This window comes from Cynocephalus volans, chromosome 4 (genome assembly GCF_027409185.1).
Source record: "Cynocephalus volans isolate mCynVol1 chromosome 4, mCynVol1.pri, whole genome shotgun sequence".
Lineage (NCBI taxonomy): Eukaryota > Metazoa > Chordata > Mammalia > Dermoptera > Cynocephalidae > Cynocephalus > Cynocephalus volans.
Genome location: NC_084463.1, coordinates 109,024,234 through 109,046,435, shown reverse-complemented (window position 1 = coordinate 109,046,435; position 22,202 = coordinate 109,024,234). Strand labels below are relative to the sequence as shown.

The window sequence follows — 22,202 nt, the reverse complement described above, 5'->3', positions numbered from 1 at the left end:
TTAAAAAGAAACATATAAATGGCAGGACAAATTGAAATAATAAACTTAGATGGTAGAAACAAATCCAAATATAGAAATAATTACGAGTAGGGCTGACCCCGTGGCGCACTCAGGAGAGTGCGGCGCTGGGAGCGCAGCAGCGCTCCCACCACAGGTTCGGATCCTATATAGGGATGGCCAGTGCACTCACTGACTGAGCGCGGTGCGGCCGGTCACAAAACACACACACACACACACACACACACACACACACACACACACACACACACACACACACACACACACACACACAGAAATAATTACGAGTAAATGAGTTAAAAATACCTGTTTAAAGATATATCGCCAAATTGAATTTTTAAAATCTAGCTATCTACTATTTACAATAAGCACATTTGAATGTAATACATGTAATAATTTTAAACATGTATGCAATTAATAACCTCAAAAATATATATAAAAAACTGACAAAATTACATGGAGAAATTGGCAAATTCACCATCCTAGTGGGAGATTAATACACTTCTCTCAATTATCAGTATGTGAAGCAAAGAAAAAAACAAAAACAGGGATAATGAATGACTTTAATAACACAATTAACAACTTATCCTGGTGGACACATACACAGTTCTGCACCCAACAATTAGAGAATATACATTTTCTCAAGCAAATGTGGAACATTTACCAAAATAAATGTTGTACTAGGCCATGAAGTAAGCAAGTCTCAATAAATTTTAATGCAGATTATGTTTTCTAATAATACACAATTGTTAAAAGTCAATAACAATAAGATTAAATACATATATTTGGAAATTAAATCATATGCTTCTAAATAACTCATGGGTTAAAGAATAAGTCCTAATGAGAAAATTTTTTTTTAATTCCTAGAACCAAATGATAATGAAAATACAACTTGTCAAAACTTGTGGGATGCAGTGAAAGTGTGCTTCAGCAGAAGTTTAATATTTATATTAGGAAAGAAGAAAGGCGAAAAATTAAAGAGCTGCATATCCAACTTAAAATTTCAGGAAAGGAACTCTAACAGAATAAACCCAAATGAAGTAGAAAGATAATACTAAGAGTGAAAATCAACTGAGTAAAATGCAAAGGTTATAAAAAGAGATCAACAAGGCCAACATTTGGTTCTTTGAAAAGACCAAAAAATAAATCTTTGGCAAAATTAAGAAAGAAGCAGAGAAGACAATAGTAATATTACATATGAAAAAGGGAATATAGTCATAGATAGAGATTAAAAGATTAAAAGATAAAAGAATACTACCAACTGTATACTAATAAATCTGAAAAATTTAGTCAAAATGGGCAAAATTTCTTTTCCTAGAAACATATAGTTTCACTAACCCATCTTACGAATAAATAGAAAATTTGAATTGTCCTGTCATTATTTAAGAAAGTGAAGCAATAGCTCAGTTACTTAAAATCTTACTCAAAAGAAAATTACTCAAAACCTTACTCAAGGACAACACCAGGCCCAGATGATTTCACAGATGAGTTCTACCAAACGTTCATCTTAAACTTATAACTTTCCTCCCGCCCCTCAAAAGAGGACATCAATAAAAATTTATTCTAAGTGTACTCTGTATACGTTAATAAAACCTGACCCAGACATTATGAGAAAGGAAAACTATCAATTTCACTTACTAATACAGATATAAAACCTTAAACAAAATATTAGCAAATTGGATCCCACTGTGTATATAAACAGATAATACATTATGACCAAGTTGGGTTTTCCCCAAGAATACAGTGACGGTTTCATTTAAAAAAATCTGTAAATATAAATTCCCTCATTAATATTTTAAAGAAGAAAAACATATGACCATTTCAAAGGAAACATTTGTAATAAGACTCAACATACATTCATAATTTAATTAGACAACTAATTTACCTGATAAAAGGTTACAGCAAATATTTCTCCAACATTGTTGATCTTAGTCCACTTAAGACAAGGAAAAGAAATTAAAGGTGTGAGAATTAAAAAGCAGAAATAAACTTACTATTTACAGAATCTACAAATAAAATATTAAAAATACTGTATTAGGAGAGCTGAGAAAAGGTAGCTGGATTTAAGATTAGTATACAAAAGTCAATTGCATTTCTGTTCATTAGCTAACAAAAATAGAAAATGTAATAAAAGTTAAGACATCATGAAAAATAGTATCAAAGAATATTGAAAATCTAGGAATAAATACAACACAAGATTTGTAGGACCTTTTTGGAGAAAGTTATAAAGTTTTGTTGAAAAACACTGAAGATGACTTAAATAAATGTAAAGATATTTCATAATCATGGGTCAGAAGACTTATTCTCATAATATTAATTTTTTCCATATTGATGTGCATAGTCAATGCAAAGCCAATCAAAACTCCGCAAGTTTTCCTGACCATAAAATGTATAGAGAAGAATAAAGGGTCAAAAATTGCTAAGATATTGAGCTGGCTTGTTAGCTCAGTTGGTTAGAGCTCAGTGCTGATAACATCAAGGTTCAGGGTTCCATCCCTTAACCAGCCAGCTACACACACACACACACACACACACAAAAAAAAAAAAAAAAAAAAAAATTGATAAGACATTTCTGAATGTCTTGCTGTACCAGATATTAAGACTTAAGAAGCTATGTTAATTAGTACAGTGTGGTAATGATGCAGTGATAAACAAATTGACCAATGGAATAAGATGGAGGGTACAGAAACATCCATATGTATCTGGAACTCTATGACCAGTTGAACAGAAGATCAGTGGGGAAAAAAGCAACTATTCAATAAACGGACCTGGAATAATTGGTTATCCATACGGAAAAAATGAAATTGGATTTCTGTCTTACACCACAGACAAAAATCGACTCCAAAGGAATTAGGGACTTATGTTAAAAACCAAAGTTTTGAAACACTTAGTGGAAAATATCGATGAATGTCTTTTGGACCTTGGAATGTGTAGGAAAGTATTTCATAAGCAAGGTAACAAAGGTACTAACATAAAAGAGATGATGGATTAACTTGACTAAATTAATCTTAAAGAACTTCTGTTCACAAAACACCTTAGGGAAAGATCGTAAGTTATAAACTTGGAGAAAGCTTTTGTAACACAAATAACCAACAAAGGATTAATATCATTGTATCAGTCTGTTTCTATTGCTTATGACAGAATACCTGAAACTGGTCAATTTATAAAGACATGGAATTTGTTTCTTACAGTTCAGAGGCTGGGAAATCCAAAGTTCAGGGAACACATCTGGTGAGGGCCTCCTTCTTCAGCGACACAGGGGATCATATGGTGGGAATGGGCTGAGCAAGAGAGTTAACCTGTTCACTCACTCTCCTTATAAAGCCACCAGAACAACACTCATGACTACCCATTAAAACATTAGCCCATTACTCCAAGAATGGGTTAATCCATTCACTAGGGCGGTCTTCACAATCTAATCATCTCTGTAAGGCACCACCTTTCAGTTACTATAATAGGATTTCCCATCCTCTTAACACTGTAATAGTGGGGATTAAGTTTCCAATACATGAACCTTTGGAGGGACACATTTGACCCATAGCAATCATGCAATTTAGATAATTCTTACAAATCAATACATAAAGGACAAATACAACCTAGAACAAAATGGGAAAAGACAGGAACAGACATTTCACAAAAGACAACACACATTTGGCTAATGAAGATGTGACAAGATGTTCAATCTCATTAGTGATCAGAGAAATACAAATCAAGACTTCAGTGAGATAAACCAAAAATTAAGAAGTCCAACAATACCAGGTGCTGAAAAAGATGTGAATAAAAAGTATCTCTTAGTCATTGCTGGTGAGTGTATTAATTGGTACAACTACTGTGGGAAAAGGGTCTAGCATTATCTTGTAAACTATTCTCATACTGTACAACCAAGGAATTTCACGCTTAAGAATATGTGTACTCAAAAGGATATATGTGCACATATATCAGAAGACAGATAAAATAAAGGAGCAAAAACCCAGAATCAACCCAAATGCCCTTTTATTTTAGAATAAATTGTGGTGTAGTCTAACAGTAAAATATTATACAGCAGCGAAAATGATTATGTGTAATAATATCTATGAGACTATGAAATGTTTTTAAATTAATCATAGTTCTATGAAGATATAATTTATTTACTGTAAAATACACAGATTTTAAGTGTATAGACTGATGAATTTTTATATAGGAATATGTTTGTGTAACCATCACCCAAAAACGTGTACAGAACATTTCTATCCTCTTGGAAAGTTTCTTTGTTCTCCTTTCTTGTCAGTAACTCTTCTTAACCCTTCTCTTGGAGTTAACTACTATTCTTATTTCTTTCACCATAGATCAGTTTTATCTATTGAGGAACTTTAAATAAATGGAATCTACGGTAATTGCTCTTGAGTAGCTTTTTCACTTAATATTATGTCTATGAGATTCAGGTTGTTGTGGGAAGAGTAGTTTTTAAATGTTGTGTAGTATTTCATTGTATGAATATAGCACAATTCATTTATCAATTCTCCGTGTTAGACATTTGTGTGTTTTCAGTTTGTGACTAGGGTAAAGAAAATGGCTATGAACATTCTTGTACAAATTCTCTTGAGGACATATGCACTCATTTCCCTTGAGTATGTATATATCGAGGAGTGAAATTGCTGGGTGATACCATAAACCTATGTTTAGCTTTACTAGACATTGCCAAAAAGTTTTCCAAAGTGATTGTACAATTCACCAGCAATGTGTGAGAGTTCTAGTTTTGCTTCCAATCCTCTCCAGTGTTTATTATTGCCAGTATTTTAAATTTGGATACTCTGGAAGATATGTAATGGTGGCTGATCGTGGTTTTAATTTGCATTTCCTAAATGACAAATGAGGTTGGTCACCTTTCCTTTACTTATCTTTATTGGCCTTTTGGATATCTTCTTTTAGTGAAATGTCTATTTCAAGTCTTTTCCCTATTTTTTTATATGGTTTTATATATTTTCCTTACTGATTTGTAGAAATTCTTTATATATTCTTGATATGAGTCTTTTGTCACATATATGTCATATTTAATGTAATATAGATGCCATTTATATAAACATATAATATCTATAAATATACACACACAAATACATATATGTATATGTGTATGAAACTTTTTCCCCAGTCTGTTGCCTGCCTTTTCTGTTTCTTACTAATGTCTTTTGATGAACAATTTTTAACTTTGATGAAATTCAATTTATCATATTTTCTGTTGTGGTTAATGCTGTTTGTATCCTGCCCAGTAATTCTTCGCCTACCCCAGGGTAATGAACAATCTCCTATGTTTCCGTCCTGAAACTTTTATATTTTTAGCCCTCACATTTAGGTCTTTATTTTATCATTAATTAATTTTTATATGTGGTGTAATGTAGGAGTCAAGGTTCATTTTTTCCCACAAGATTATCTGGTGTCCTCAGCAATATAATTTTGAAAGAGAAAAAAAATGTCTCAAGTCATGATACCCTTGTTATCAAGTTAAAATAACTAAAACAAACCAAAAAATCCTTTTTTAATATACATAGATGTGATAAAGATATAAAAAGGAAAGCAAAGGAATGGAAATCACAAGATTCTGGATAATAGTTATCTCAGGTAGTAAAAGGCAGGAAGACAGGATGGAGGAAAACCAGGTAAATGAATACATGTTATTGTCTGTTTTCTAGTTTTCTTGTTGTATAGTTATTTCACAGGCATTTATTAATTTACAACTGAATGACTGAATGAATAAAAAATCTTTGCCTAGATTGATGATAAGAATATGTCATTAAGGGCAAAGATAATAATTCAATTCCTCTGCACCTGAGGTCCAATGAAAGATATTTAAAATCATATAATGAAATAAATTGCCAAAATTATTTTTTTATGCCAATACCATGGTGTTTTGGTTACTATAGCTTTGTAGTATTATTTGAAATCAGGTAGTGTAATGCCTCTGGCTTCATTTTTTTTTTTTTTTGCTCAGTATTGCTTTAGCTATTGGGGGTCTTTTGTTCCATATGATTGTTAGAATTGTTTTTTCTATTTCTGTAAAGAATATCATTGGTATTTTGATGGGGATTGCATTGAATCTGTAGATCGCTTTGGGTAGTATGGACATTTTCACAGCATTAATTCTTCCAACCCTTGAGCATAGAATGTCCATCATTTTTGTGTCCTCTTTAATTTATTTCAGCAGTGATTTGTAGTTCTTGTTGTAGAGAACTTTTGCCTCCTTGGTTAAATTGGTTCTTAAATATTTGGGGGGGGGAGCTATGTAAATGGGCTTGCTTTCTTGATTTCTTTTTTGGCTAGTTCATTGTTGGAGTATGAAAACATTTACTTTTGTATATTGATTTTGTATTTTCTAACTTTACTGAATTCCTTTATCAGCTCTAAGAGTTTTTTTGTAGAGTCTTCAGGTTTTCTATATATAAGATCATGTCATCTGCAAACAGGGACAATTTAACTTCATTGCCTTATTGCTCTGGCTAGTACTTCCAATACCATATTAAATAGGAGGGGTAAAAGTGGATATCTTTGTCTTGTTCCTGATCTTAAAGGAAAAGCTTTCAGCTTTTCCCCATTCAGGATGATATTGGCAGTGGTTTTATCATATAAGGCCTTTATTCTGTTGAGATACTTTCCTTCTACATCTAATTTTTTGAGAGTTTTATCATGAAGGAATGTTGAATTTTGTCAAATGCTTTTTCTGTATCTATTGAGATAATCATATGGTTTATGTCCTTGATTTTGTTGATGTGATGTATCACATTTATTGATTTGTGTATGTTGAGCCATCCTTGCATCCCTGGGATGAATCTCACTTCATCATGGTATATAATCTTTTTGATGTGCTGCTGTATTCTGTTTGCTATTATTTTGTTGAGGATGTTTGCATCTATGTTCATCAAGGATATTGGTCTGTAGTTTTCTTTTTTGTTGTTTTATCTTTGTCTGGTTTTGGTGTCAGGGTGATGCTGGCTTCACAGAATGAGTATAGGAGAATGGTCTCTGTTTCAAATTTTTGGAATAGTATGAAAAGAATTGGTTATTAATTCCTCTTTAAAGATTTGGTAGAACTAAGCAGTAAAGCCATCTGGCAAAGCCTGGGCTTTTCTTTGTTGGGAGACTGCTGATTACTGATTACATCTGGTTGCTTGTTATTGGTCTGTTCATGTTTTTTATTTCTTCTTGGTCCAGTCTTGGTAGTTTGTAAAGGTCCAGAAATTTATCCATTTCCTACAAGTTTTCAAATTTGTTGACATATGGCAATTTGTAATAGTCTCTGATGATTCTTTGTATTTCTGTGGTATTGATTGAAATGTCTCCTTTTTCATTTCTGATTTTTTGTTATTTGGGTCTTTTTTCTTAGTCTAGCAAATGATTTGTCTATTTTGTTTGTCTTCTGAAATAACCAATGTTTTGGTTATTTTGTTTTGTTTACCTTTCATATCACTTTTTTGGTCTCTATTTCATTTGGTTCTGCTCTGATCTTAATTATACCTGTCTACTCATTTTTGGATTTGATTGTTCTTGTTTTTTAGTTCTTTGAGGTGTAATGATAGGTTTTTATTTGAAATCTTTCTATTCTTTTGGAATAAGAATTTGTTACAATTAACATCCCTCTTAATACTGCTCCTGCAGTATCCCACAAGTTTTGGGGTGACGTGTCTTTGTTTTCATTAGTTTCTTTCATGAAATTTTTTGTATTTAATTTCTTCTTTGACCCATAGGTCATTCAGAAGCATGTTTTTTAATTTCCAAGTATTTGTATAGTTTCCAAAGTCTCACTTGTTGTTGATATCTAGTTTTAACCCATTGTGGTCTAAAAATATACTTGATGTGATTTCAATTTTTAAAATTAGTTGAGACTTGATTTGTGGCCTAACATGTAGTCCATCCTAGAGAATGTTACATGCACTGATGAGAAGAAAGTATATTCTGTAGTTATGGGTGAAATATTCTATAGGTGTCTGCCAAATCCAATTGATTTAAAGTGTAGGTCTGTGTTTCTCTGTTGATTTCTTGCCTAGATAATATGTTCAATGTTGAGAAAGGGTGTTGAGGCCCCTAGCTATTATTGTGTTAGAGTCTATCTCTCTTTTTAGGTCTAATACTGTGTGTGCTTTATATATCTGGATGTTCTTCTGTTGGGTGCATATATATTTATAGTTGTTATGTCTTCTTAGATCCCTTTATCATCATATGATGACCTTCTTTGTCTTTTTTATGGCTTTTGGTTTAATGTTTATTTTATCCTACATAATAATAACAACTTATGTTCGATTTTGGATTCCATTTGCATAGTATATCTTTTTTCATCCCTTCAATATTTGTCTATGTAGGTGTTTGCAGGTGAGGTGAGTTTCTTGTAGGCAGCATATAGTTGGGTCTAGTTTTTTAATCTAATCAACCAGTCTATCTATGTCTTCTGAGTGGAGAATTCAATCCATTTATATTTAGAGTTGTTATTGAAAGGTAATGTCTTACTCCTGATATTGTATTGATTTTCATTTGGTTGTTTCAAATATCTTTCCCTTTCTTTCCCTTTTATTGTTTGTCTTCAGTGTTTGTTAGTTTTTTGAGGTGGTAAGATATGTTTCCTTCTCTTTCTTGATTACATTTTTATTCTGCCAGTGAGTTTTATTCTTTCTAGTAATATATGGTGGTGATTATCATTTTTTGGATTCTAGATGCAGGTCTCCCTTGAGGATTTCTTGTAGGGCTGTCATATGGTGGTGAACTCCCAAAGTTTTTGTTTGTCTGGGAAAAACACTGTTTCTCCTCCTTTTCTGAAGGATAGCGTTGCTGGGTATAGTATTTTTGGCTGGCAGTTTTTTTCTTTTAGTATTTTGAATATATCATCCTATTCTCTTCTGGCCTGTAGAGTTTCTGTTGAGAAGTCTGCTGTTAGTCTGATGGGGACTCCCTTATAGGTGACTTGATACTTTCTTCTTGCTGTTGTTAGGATTTACTCTTTGTCTTTGACTTTTGCCAGTTTAACTATAATGCGTCTCAAAGAGGACCTTTGTGGATTGAATCTGTTTGGGGATATTTAAGCCTCTTGGATCTGAAAGTTCATATATCTCCCAATACTGGGAAGTTTCCTGCTATTATTTCATTGTAGAGATATTCAATGCCTTTTCCTTTCTCCTCCCCTTACAGAACAGCCATGATTCAGATGTTTGTGTGCTTAATTTTGTCTGATAGCTTTCACAGATATTTTCATTTTTAAAATTACTCTTTCTTTCTTTTTTGTCTGCCTGGATTATTTCAAAAAGACTGTCTTTAAGATCAGAAATTCTTTCTTCTGCTTCCTTTAGCCTTCTGCTTAAGCTCTCAGTTATATTTTTTATTTTGTTGAATGAATCCTTCAGTTTCAGGAGTTCTTCTACATTCTTTTATAAGGTATCAATCTCTATAAATTCCTCCTTCATATCCTTGATACATTTTCTCATTTCATTGTGTTGTCTAACAGAGTCTTCTTATATTTCATTGAGTTTCCTAAGGATTGTTGCTTGGAATTCCTTTTCATTCATTTCAAACATTTCCTGCTCCATAGGGTCTGGTATTTGAGAATTGTTGTATTTCCTTTCCTGGTGTCATATTTCCCTGTATTTTTTTTTTCATATTTCTGGTTTCCCTACATTGATATCTGGTTATCTGGTAGTGTAGTTGCTTCTTATTTTATTCTGGAGTGGCTTTGAGGAGAGAGACTCCCTCCTGTAAATGTGTTTTATATTGACTGTTGGGTAGGGTGTTTTAATTTTGGTCCAAGGTACATGCAGTATTTTTGCCATATTCAGTGTCAGAGTGGTGTCTGAGCGCTTTGGTGACCAAGGCACTGCGGTGCCTTGTGGTTCCTTGCTGAAGTGAGTGACACTATGTTGGGTTGTCAAGGATGTGAGTGAGATTTTGACTTCTTGAGAAAAGTGCCTCAGTGTTCTGTCACTCCTTGGCTGAGGTGGATGACCCTGGGTGGACTTATAGGCACCCTGGCTAGTATCCTGTGACCCTGATAGATGCACTGGGATATACTGAGGCTCCTCAGCTTGAATGCATGACCCTGGCTGGGTTCTCTTTCCTCTTTTCTGCAGGCAGGGGATCCTCCTTGGTCCTTGCTTCCCCCTGTTGGGGGATGGGTTGGTGGTGGCTGGGAATTTTCTTCCATATTCTATTTGACTATCCTTGGTTTCTGCACTCACCAGTGGCTCCACACATTTTCCTTCCTGGGTCAAGGTAGTTGCATGGGCTATGCATGTAGTTCCCATGTCCAGATGTAGGACCACAGGAGCAGTGTAATTCCCCCTGTAGTTTGGGCCACTGGGTCACAAGGCTGCACTTTCTTACCTCTTTCCAGCATCTTCGCTTGTAACCCTCCCTGTGTCAATGTAGTTGTGTGGTCTACTGTGGGAGCTATGCAGCATGGGTGGCTGCAGCTGCAGCTGTGGTTATGGTGGGATCTGCACTGCAGGTGGCAGCAGTGGATGAGATAGGGAGATAGGCAGCATCTCTGGGACTGGACAATGGTGCCAGCAACAGCAGTCATGGTGGCAGTGGGCTTGTTCCAGTCTTCTGCAGGAGGAACATGCCCTTGGCACATCTAGTCCATCATCTTGCCTCTCCATCTACTTTCTCCACATAGAAGTGATACATACCATTTCCAATCACATTTCATTGGCCAAAGTAAGTCACATGGTCATGTCCCAAAGGGGATAGAAGTGAAATTCTACTATGTGCCTATAAGGAAAAAATGTTGGATGAGCAGCATTGGTGACTACGTTACCCTAGGGAGAGTTTTATCAGGGAACAGCAACTGAGGACTGGAATTACATACATAGATATGTCATATTGTCTTTCTCTACTAGTGAAAGAATCAAGTTGAGTCACAGTTGTGTGTCCTTGCATTTAGGAGCCTGGACACTATGATTTTATATAAATAAGGGTCAGTGGTTGGGATGAAGCCACATTTTAATAAACAGTAGTTGGATCATAGGGATCAGGCACAGTCTTGGAGATCAGAACTCATTCAGTTGAGAGTTCTGTCTACCGTTCCAGATGAATTCAACTCTCTTTTGGTGCTGTCTTTGAGCCTCTGTCTGTGCTTCACTTGAGTTTAAGTTGACTTTGGGAGTTCTGGGGTACCTGACAGAGATGATTCTTAAATTGAACCTTGAAGGAAATGTATACTGTGGATTGGCAGAAAGGAATGATAAATGCATTCTAGGAGTAAGCAGGTAAAGGATGAATGAGAACAACCAGTGTAAGGTGTACTAGGATGCTATGAAAGTAGTAAGAATATTGACTTTCTTAAAATAGGGTGAAATAGAGGAACCACAGAGAATTAGTTGCATAATGGTTCTCATTTGGTTATTACCATTTCTTACTAATGTTTGCCTATGTCTTTAACCACAAATATGAATGTACTTCAAAAAGTTTGTGGAAAAATAGAATTAAAAGATAATACGAGTGCTCACTTTGACAGCACATATACTAAAATTGGAATGACACAGAGAAGATTACCATGGGTCCTGTCCAAGGATGACATTCAAAATCGTCAAGTCTTCCATATTTTTAGAGGCTCAAAGATCTCCAGATTTAACCCAAAAAAGTCCCCACTGAGATACATTTTAGTCAATTTATCCAAAGTCAAAGACAAAGAATTCTAAAAACACCAAGAAAAAAGCACAATGTCACCAACAAGGGAATCTCCATCAGACTACCAGCAGATTTCTAAGAAAAACCTTACAGGCAAGAAGACAGTGGTATATATTCAAAATGCTGAAAGAAAAAACCCTGCTAGCCAAGAATACTAAACCCATTAAAGCTATCCCTCAGAAGTGAAGGAGAAAGTGTACTTCCCAGATAAACAAAAACTGCAAGAATTCACCACCACAAGACCAGCCCTAGAAGAAATCCTTAAGAGAGTCCTACATCTGGAAGCAGAAGAACAATCACTACCATCATGATAACATGCAAAAGAATAAAACATATCAGTAGAACAGATATGCAAACCAGAAAGAGAAAAAAATTATATCTTATCACTAAAACAGGAAAGCCAAACAATAAAAGAGAAAGATGTGTTAAACAACCATAAAAAAATTAATAAAATATCAAGAATAAGGCAGTATCTTTCAGTAACAACCTTGAATGTAAATGGATTAAATTCCCCATGTAAAAGATATAGAATGCCTAATGACTTAAAACCGAAGACCCAACTATATGCTGTGTACAAGAAACTCAATTCACCTGTAAAGATACACATAGGCTTATAGTGAAGGGATGGGAGAAGATATTCCACGCAAATGGAAACCAAAAATGAGCAGAGTAGCTATACTTTTATAAGATAAAATAGGCTTTAAACTAAAACTATGAAAAGAGATAAAGGACATTATATAATGATAGAGGCATTAATTCAGCAAGAGGATATAATGGTTATAAATATATATGCAATCAACATTGGAGCACCCAGATATATAAAGCAAATATTATTGGACCTGAAGTGAGAGGTAGACACCCCCCTAATACAATAATAGTTGGGGACTTCAACACCCTTCTCTCACCAGTTGACAGATCGTCTATACAAAAAAATCAACACAGAAACATTGGATGTAAACTGCACCATAGGCCAAATGTACCTGACAGACATTTACAGAACATTTCATCCAACAACTGCAGAATATACATTCTTCTCATCAGCATATGGATTATTCTCCAGAATAAGACCACATGTTAGGCCACAAATGAAGTCTCAACAAATTTTTAAAAACTGAAATCACATTAACTTTCTTTTCAGACCACAATGAATAAAACTTGAAACCATAACAAGGGAAACTTTGGAAACTGTATAAATACATGGACATTAAACAACATGCTTCTGGGCAACCAGTGGGTCAAAGAAGAAATTAAATAGGAAATTAAAAAATTCCTTGAAACAAATGAAAATAGAAGCACAACATACCAAAAACTATTAGATACTACAAAAACAGTAAGAAGAGGGAAGTTTATTGTAATAAGTGCTTATATCAGAAGATTTCAAATAACCTAATGTTATACCTCAAGGAACTAGAAAAGCAAGAACAGTCCAATCACAAAATTAGTAGGCCAAAAGAAATAATAAAGATCAGAGCAGAAATAAAAGAGAAACCAAAAAAAAAAAAAAAAGGATACAAAAGTTTGATGAAACAAAGGGTTGGTTTTTTGAGACGGTAAACAAAATTGACAAACCATTAGCTAGACTAAGAAAAATGAGCAAAGACCCAAATAAATAAAATCAGAAATGTAAAAGGAGACATTACATCCGATACCACAGAAATCCAAAGAATCATTAGAGATTATTATGAGCAACTGTACACCAACAAATTGGAAAATCTGGAGGAAATGGATAAATTTATGAACACGTACAACCTACCAAGATTGAACTGAGAAGAAATGGAAAACCTGAACAGACCAGTAACAAGCAGCAAGACTGAATCAGTAATCAGCACTTCTCCCAACAAAGAAAAGCCCCATATCAGATGGCTTCACTGCTGAATTCTATCACTTTTAAAAGAAGAATTAAGACCAGTTCTTCTCAAACTATTGCAAAACATTGAAGCAGAGGGTGTTCTCAAAGACTCATTCTATGAGGCAAGTTTCACCCTAATACCAAAATCAGACAAATACACAACAACAAAAAGAAAACTATAGGCCAATATCCCTGATGAACATAGAAGCAAAAATTCTCAACAAAATACTAGCAAACAGAATTCCATAGCATATTGAAAACATTATACACTATGATGAAGTGGGGTTTATCCCAGGGATGTAAGGATGGTCCAACATAAGCAAATCAATAAAAGCTATATACCACATCAACAAAATCAAGGACAAAAACCATAAGATCATCTCAATAGATGCAGAGAAAACATTTGATAAAATTCAACATCCCTTCATGATAAAAACTCTCAACAAATTAGTTGTAGAAAGAAGGTATCTCAACATAATAAAGGCAGTATATGACAAACCCAAAGCTAACATAATACTGAAAAGGGAAAAATGGAAAGCTTTTCCTTTAAAAACAGGAACAAGACATAGTACTGATAGTTCTAGCCAGCCCAATTAGGCAAGAGAAAAATAAAGGACATCCAAATTGGAAAAGATGAAGTCAAATTTGTCCCCATTTGCAGATTATATGATCTTATATATAGAAAAACCTAAAGATTCCACAAAAATACTCTTATAACTGATAAACAAATTCAGTAAAGTTGTAAGATACAAAATCAATAGACAAAAATCAGTAGCATTTCTGTACACCAACAATGAACTAGCAGAAAAAGAAATCTTGAAAGCAATTAACTTATAATAGCTACCAAAAAATAAAATATCTAGGAATAAATTTAATCAAGGAGCTGAAAAAGCTCTACAATGAAAACTGTAGATCACTGATGAAAGAAATTAAAGAGGACATAAAAAAGGGAAAGACATTTTATGTTCATGAATTGGAAGAATTAATATTGTCAAGAGGCCCATAGTACTCAAAATGATCTACAGATTCAATGCAATCTCTATCAAAATGCCAATGACACTTTTCACAGAAATAGAAAAAACAATCCTAAAATTTATATGAAACCACAAAAGACCCTGAATAACCAACGAAATCCTGAAAAAAAAAAATCAAAGCTAGTGGCATTACATTACCTGACTTCAAAATATACTACAAAGCTATAGTAACCAAAACGGTATAGAACTGACATAAAAACAGACACATGGACCAGTGGAACAGAATAGAGAGCCCAGAAATAAATCCACTTATTTACAGTGAGCTGATCTTTGACAAAGGTGCTGAGGTCATGCAGTGGAGAAAGGACAGCCTCTTCAATAAATGGTGCTGAGAAAACTGGATATCCATTTGCAGAAGAATGAAAGTAGTCCCCTATCTCTCACCACTTACCAAAATCAACTTAAAATGGATTAAAACTTAATTGATGTGAAACTATAAAAATACTAGAAGAAAACATAGGGGAAACACTCCAAGGTATTGGTCTTTGCCCACCCTGATGTGATGGGCAAAACTTTTATGGAGAAGACTTCTAAAGCATGGGCAGCAAAAGCAATAATAGACAAATGGGATTTCAAACTGAAAAACTTCTGCACAGCAAAAGAAATGATCAACAGAGTTAAGAGGCGACTAGCATAATGGGAGAACATATTTGCATTGTATGCGTCCAACAAGGGATTAATATCCAGAATATAAAAGGAATTTGAACAACAGAAAAAAATCTGATTATAAAATGGGCAAGCAACTTGCATAGACATTTCTCCAAAGAAGACACGCAAATGTCCAACAGGTGTATGAAAAAATGCTCAGCATCGCTAATTGTCAGGGTAATGTAAGTCAGAACCACAGTGAAATACCATCTCACCCCAGTTAGAATCACTATTATCAAAAAGACAAAAAATAAGAGATGCTGGCAAAGATGTGGAGAAATGAGAACTCTTATACACAGTTGGTGGGAATGTAAATTAGTACAGCCATTATGGAAAACTAGATGGAGGTTCCTCAAATAACTAAAAATAGAACTACCATATGATCCAACAATCCCACTGCTGGGTATTTATCCAAAGGAAAGGAAATTAGCATACCAAAGAGATATCTGAGGCCCCATGTTTATTGCAGCACTATTCACAATAGCCAAGATACGGACTCAATCTAGGTGTCCCCCACCAGATGAATGGATAAAGAAAATGTGATATATACACACAATATAATGCTACTCAGCCACGAAAAGGAATGAATTCCTGTCATTTGTGGCAACATGGATGAACCTAGAAGACATTATGTTAAATAAGTCAGGTGCATAAAGATAAATACTGCATTTTCTCATTTATATGTGGGAGCTAAAAAAAAAAAGTTGAACTTTTAGGAGTCGAGAGTAGAACTGTGGTTACTAGAGACTAAGAAGAGAAAGGAGGGAAGATAGTGGGAAATTGGTTAATGGACACAAAATTACAGCTAGATAGGAAAAGTAAGTTCTAGTGGTGTACAGTAGTGTTAGGCATCAATAATTAACAATAATTTATTGTATGTTCTCAAATGGCTAGAATACAGGAGCTTAAATATTCTCATCACAAAGAAATGATAAATTTTTGTAATGATGAGTTTGCTAACTACCCTTGTGTGATCACTACATGTTGTATATGTATTGAAATATAACTCTGTACCCCATAAATGTATACAATCACTGTTTCAATTAATGATAATAAATCAATAAAAAGATAATACAGATCTTTCCATGAGTGTTTTGAAGTACCATTTTATTAAACTCAACAAATCTTCAACAGTGTATTCAGATAATTGCCCTGAAAAAGTGTCCAGTCCTATAGTTTTCTGTGTCACAGTGCTTAAAATGTCAATCTACCCACATACCAGACAAATCTGGAATCACTCCATAACTGTGCCCACACCTAAACTTCTCATTTTTAATCTAAATGTGATCCAAACTTCTTGTCGAAGTTTTCTCTAACAGTCGGAGTTAGGAGAAGAAATATCTAAGGTGTTCCTAGTCAAGCTGGAGCTATTTGAGCCTGCAGTCATGTATTTCTTGGCATGTCAAATGGGCTATTATATTTGGAAAATATAGTTAATATCAAATGGTCAATTTTGGTGTGGTATAGTCATATCTAGGATAAGAACAGTGCACTGAGACAGTTATAATCAAATGACCACATTATATCTAATCTTCCATACAGACAAAGGCTTTCAAATCAAATATCTATATTCTTAGACACAGTGCTTAAATAATAGACTGAATTTAGATTTTTTTACCTAGATATTTTGATGTTATATAGACTTACCCATAGCATCGGACCCTCTAGTCTTTGGGCAACTTCTTTCATTCTTTCAGCCTCCCTATCAGTTTTCAAAGAATCGTGCTATAAGGAGTCTTTGGGTTCCAGGAAATTGCCTCTGCAGTGTCCTTTGAACAATCACGACACATTGTTCTTTCAAGTCTGACTATTTTCCCTCTAAGCTTTCACATATTTGTAAGTGATATTATGCAAGAGGTGTGAGCTATGTCAGTACAAGAAGTGTGCTCCAATGGGCATCAGAAGTTTTTTCCATGTAAATATTATTGAATTTGGGAGAATATATTACTAAAATATGTAAGAGTCTTTTCAATTACCTAAGCTATTTATAACACTAAAAATTTATTGTTAATATTAGGGCAATACACTTTCTTCGGTGAGACCAACCAATGTATTAGAAATGATGAAAGAATGGAAAAATAACCCAGAAAGTGATGAGGAAAACATGACAAATGAGAAGAATAATTGGTCCATTCAAGAAAAGTTGAAAGTTTACGAACCCAGGGGAAATGTCTGTGATGTCAAAAATACTTCAGATGAAAAGGAGGAAAAACAGGTACGAAGAACCAGTAAAACAAGTAGGATGTGCACTTGTTTTATTTCTCCAAACTGTAAGATACCATCTTCCCTTCATAACTTGGAACATGTTTTACAACTCTGGTTTTTTTTGTTGTTGTTGTTGTTGTTGTTTTTGCTAGTTTATAACAGAGGACTTGCATTTCATGGCAAGTGAAGTTCTTTCTGTCTCACAGGCTATCATGACTTAGTAATGTGGTCTACATGTTTATTTTAAGATTAGTGATTATGTAGAGAAGAGATCTGCAACTTTTTTTTGTAAGGAAACAAATAGTAAATATTTTAGGCTTTGTGGGCCATCATAGTCTCTGTCACAATTACCCAACTCTGATATTATAACTGAAAATAGCCATAGACAACAAACTAATGAACACATCCATGTTCCAACTAAACATCTTTTTTTTTTTTTTTTCCACAAAAACAGATGGTATGCCAGATTTAGCCATGGATCAAAGTTAATAATTTTGTACTTTACCGGGCTATCGAATTTGGAATGGGTTTATGTATTACCTAGAAAAAGATAATTATTACATTGTCCAGTTATTGTATTCAATTTCATGATAACCAAAACTGTATATAGGTTTATCATTTCACCTTATTAGATCTGAATACAGTTTTATTCTTTTTGATGAATAGAATTTAGTAAAATTTTGACTATGTCTAGATTGTTGTCTATTATCTGGATATACTGACAACATTATCCAACCCCCTCCCCTTTATGGTTTCTGCGTTTGTGAAAATTTTTCTGAGTTTGTTCTCCTTCTTGTCGTTAAGTCTAATGAACATATTCTAGCTCTTCTTTAATAATTGAGCATCCTGCTGATGGGGGCTGTGTTCACCACAAGATAGCCCCAACTTGTGAGGAGTTGCCACTTTTCGATTCTCTGAAGCCCAGAGACTGGAAGGGTTTGGTGAGGGAGTGACAGGGGGATGTCCTGAGCCAGACCAGGGAGGGACAGCATCACTGGCCTATACCCTTCCATAGTAAGAATCCTGACAGGAACTTGCAGAAAGGGACCTGGTAGAGTGATCTGTTGGTTGATTTTGATTTACTGGTTGGGAACTTCATCTCCTTGGTAGCAAATGTCCAGATAGTAAACTTAACATAATGATTTAGATATTTTGAAATAATCGTACTTTTACCTTAACATTAACATAAGCTTATTAAATTCCTTCTTCCTCTCTAGTCTGTCGACAACTCCTGCAATGCTTAGCAGTTGTGTGTATTTTATATTCTACTTAAAAATAATGTCCTAAAACCTGATGTTTGCATTTCTTATTGAACATAGTTTGAAGATTTTTCTGTTGGCTGGCTTGGCATGTTATACACACAAATACATACATATGCACACACATACATACATACACATACTTGCACATATACACATACACATATATGCTTGCTTATTTGTACACATACATACTCATGTATATATAAATACTTTCACACATACTTTTTCAGTAGTTTTGGATTATATCTATGTCACTAAATCTGACATAAAATATTCTTGTGAACCAAATGTCTTTCATCTCCTTTTTCACTGCTCTGTCACACCTCTCCTTCTCTCCTCCCTCCCCCCAGTCCCTCCAGCAAGTCACAAAGTATTGGGACTTGCTATGCTATTCTCAGCAACTTCCAGCTAGGGAACAGAAGAACTGGAATTTGAGTTGTATGTGGATTCTAGAACTATAATCAGTGGGTTGAAATTTTAAGAATATAGGTTCAAAATTTAAGAATGTAGAATTTTAAGAATGTAGATTTGATCAATAGGAAGCACTTTTTCATAATCAGAGCTTACCAGCAATGGAAAAGGCTAGACAATGGGTAAAACCCCCCACCCCCCAGTAATTGGAAGTATTCAAGCATACTCTGGAAAGCTACGTATTGTAAATACTATAGCAGGAATTCCTGCAAAATGGGTAGGAGTTTGCCCTTGACGTCCTCTAAGGAACTTTCTCATACTTAGGTTTGGGCTATGATACCTTCAGAGAAATACTTTACCTTGTTTGGGATTTTTTTCTGAAAAGTGTTGACCCTTAGAAGAAACAGACTTCTCATGCATGTAACATGTTTTTTTGTGAATTTTTATGAATAAAAATGTTACTTCGTTAATTATATTGAAGTTAAGTTTATGTTAAGAAATCACTTCTGTTCTTTCATATCTTCATTAACAATACATAGTGGAGTATAAAAATGCTGAAGAGATAGCTGAAAATAGGGTTGGCTACATCCTCTTGAGTCCACTCAGGATCATTCAGTAATTAACTTTCTAGTAATTATCATTCAGTAATTAACATTCAGAAATTTAATTTTGTTAAAAATTTTCTATTAATACTGAAATATTTTCCGTGGCAAAAGTTTTGTTTGTTAAAATTATATGGACGATTTGATGTGGTAATATAATTTATATCCACTAAAGAAATATATGTGAATCTTTTTCCATTAAAATATTTGAAATTTGGCTTTAACTTAAATGAAAATCTCCCGTAAGTTCCTGTTTTCCATTGTATCATTGTTCTCTCTTCTGGAGAATCTCATAAATCCATGTATAGTTCCTGATTCTGTATTTCCCACAAGCCAGGGTAATCACACATTTTAGATAAGTGTCAGAGCTCTTAACAAGCTAACAGAGAGTAAGTGAAGATTTGTTAACAACAAAAACAAAAACACTTGAACTAAGCACCTTTCTCCTTCTCTGAGAAACAATCCCTTAGTTCCAAATGCCCTGGACGTTATGGAAAAATACAGTCTGCATCTCCTCATTGTTCGTGTTTGGACTGAGGTTTCACTTTATACTTTTCAAAATTTATTTTCAAAAAGTTGGCACTTAGCAATGTCCTTTTTTTCATTTCCACTTTTTAAAGATAATGGCACTCTTTGAGGACAGAAATGGTCTCTCATGTATATCTTGTTTCTTATATGCCAAGAACATTTTGATAATGTTTTGTGTTGTTAGTAACTTCTAAATTCCCTAAGACGGAGTCTTAATCTGCTGTATCTGATTGACCTGACTTTCACTCCTACAATAGCATTTGCCCGTCATCAGATGAGACACTTGGCAGACCACTGCTTACTGCAGTAGCCTGCTTTTTAACATTAGGTCCTTGGTGATTCCTGATAAATGGTACCATACTTTCATTATTCATGAGCTCAGAAAACAAATGGAGAGAAATGCATGTCTATAATTAAAGTGCACATCCCCATAACAGTGGAGAGAGGGACTAGAATCTCTGGATGTGATAGAAGTATGTTTGCATTATAGAATTCTTGTTTCATAATGGAGAAGAAGCCTCTTACTTGTTAAATTATTTATTGAACACACTAGTGAATGAACTTGCTTAATGAAAATGTAAGATTTTTGTGATTATTTTCTTTTGTGATCATTTTTTCTTGACTGAAAACATGGCCTTTATAGTATCATAGGAGATAGTACCTGTAGCAGATACTTCATTGAGGCTAGGAAGTAGAAAGGCAAGGTGGCTTAGAAGCTTTGAAGAATTGTTTTAATAAATATGAGCTCATATAGCATTTCTTCAAAGACAAGAAATGTTCAAATTTAAATATCATATAATTAAACACTTGAACTATGATATGTTGATAATGTTTCTATGAGGAAAAATGAAAAACTCAAGTTTTCTTAGTATTTTAGTTGATTAGGATAAAAAAACTTTTTTTTCCTGAAAATTAAACTTTAGCTCTCTGAGTCCACAAGAATCAGTCATAGCATAGAAATTTGATGGTACTTTCACAATTTTGGCACAAAATTATAAGCACAGCACTTAATATATCATAATGGTTAAAAGCACAGCTCTGAATCTAGGCTGCCTGTATTCAAATCCTGGCTTTGCCACTCACAAGCTTTCTGACATTGGGCATATTTCCAGGCCTTTGTTTTTCTCATCTGTAAAAGAGGAACAATAATGTCATCAACTAAGGGCTAAATGAAATCATCCATGTAACACTCTTGGCATATGGTAAGAACTCATTAATGTTAGTTGTTAGTACTTTCATTAGTACATTACTAAATAATTTGCATAGAATATTATGAAAATTGCATGTGTTTTTTCCTGGTTGTATCAAGGTTCCTGTGGGTATAGATAGGTGTGGGAATAAACTAATAAACACAGCAAGAAATATCATTTTCAAAGGTGATAAAGTGATGCTTCTAACCTCATTTGCCCTCTGAGTTCGGTGAAATTCCTAGGGTACTGTGATAGATTGAATTGTTGTTCACAAGTCTTTAATCCCTCAGTATAAGGGATTTGTACATTCACACCTTTTGTCATGTGACTTTGCAGTTCTCCCTGCTAGAATGGATGAAAGCAATTTTCTCACCCCACTAATATTGGTGGGGTGACTTGCTTTGGCTGATGGAGTAAGGGGCATGATGTAAGCAGAGACCTTAAAAGTGTTTGCATGATTTAGCTTGCTCTCTTGTATTCCCACCACCTGCCATGAGAAGAACATGCCTGTAGAGAGCTTCAGGTCCTGGGATTCAGAGAATTTGTGCAACAGACCTGGACTCAACCCAAAGCCTGAAGTTTAGCCTGGAACAGCCAAACCCTGAAGCTAATTGGGAAAATAAATATTTGTCATCATAAGATACTGAAGTTTTTGCAGTTGTTTGTTATGTAGCTGATTAGTAAAGAGTTAACATAGCAAGCCTAAATTGCTATCCCTGAAAAGTCCTATTTGCTAGGTTGGCCCTTGTCTGGCATCTGGGAACTAAGATTTTGGTAAAGTTGCTGAAAGAATGGCTGATTGTTTCTAAACTATT

At 34.3% G+C, this 22,202-nt stretch overlaps 1 protein-coding gene and 1 non-coding gene across 4 annotated transcripts in view; both read left to right on the top strand.

Moving 5' to 3' along the window:
* Nucleotides 1-22,202, top strand: part of STK33 (serine/threonine kinase 33) — an 87,548-nt gene that overhangs the window by 54,345 nt on the left and 11,001 nt on the right. For 2 of the 3 annotated variants that reach the window (XM_063094049.1, XM_063094048.1), the window contains one exon: nucleotides 17,207-17,404. The exons of the other annotated variant lie outside the window; for it this stretch is intronic. In XM_063094049.1, the coding sequence (XP_062950119.1) occupies nucleotides 17,207-17,404 (198 nt within the window). The remainder of the gene's footprint in view (nucleotides 1-17,206; nucleotides 17,405-22,202) is intronic. 3 annotated transcript variants of the gene reach the window in all.
* LOC134377414 (U6 spliceosomal RNA) lies at nucleotides 11,470-11,576 on the top strand. The gene has a single exon (XR_010023462.1). It is a non-coding gene; the product is annotated as a U6 spliceosomal RNA (small nuclear RNA).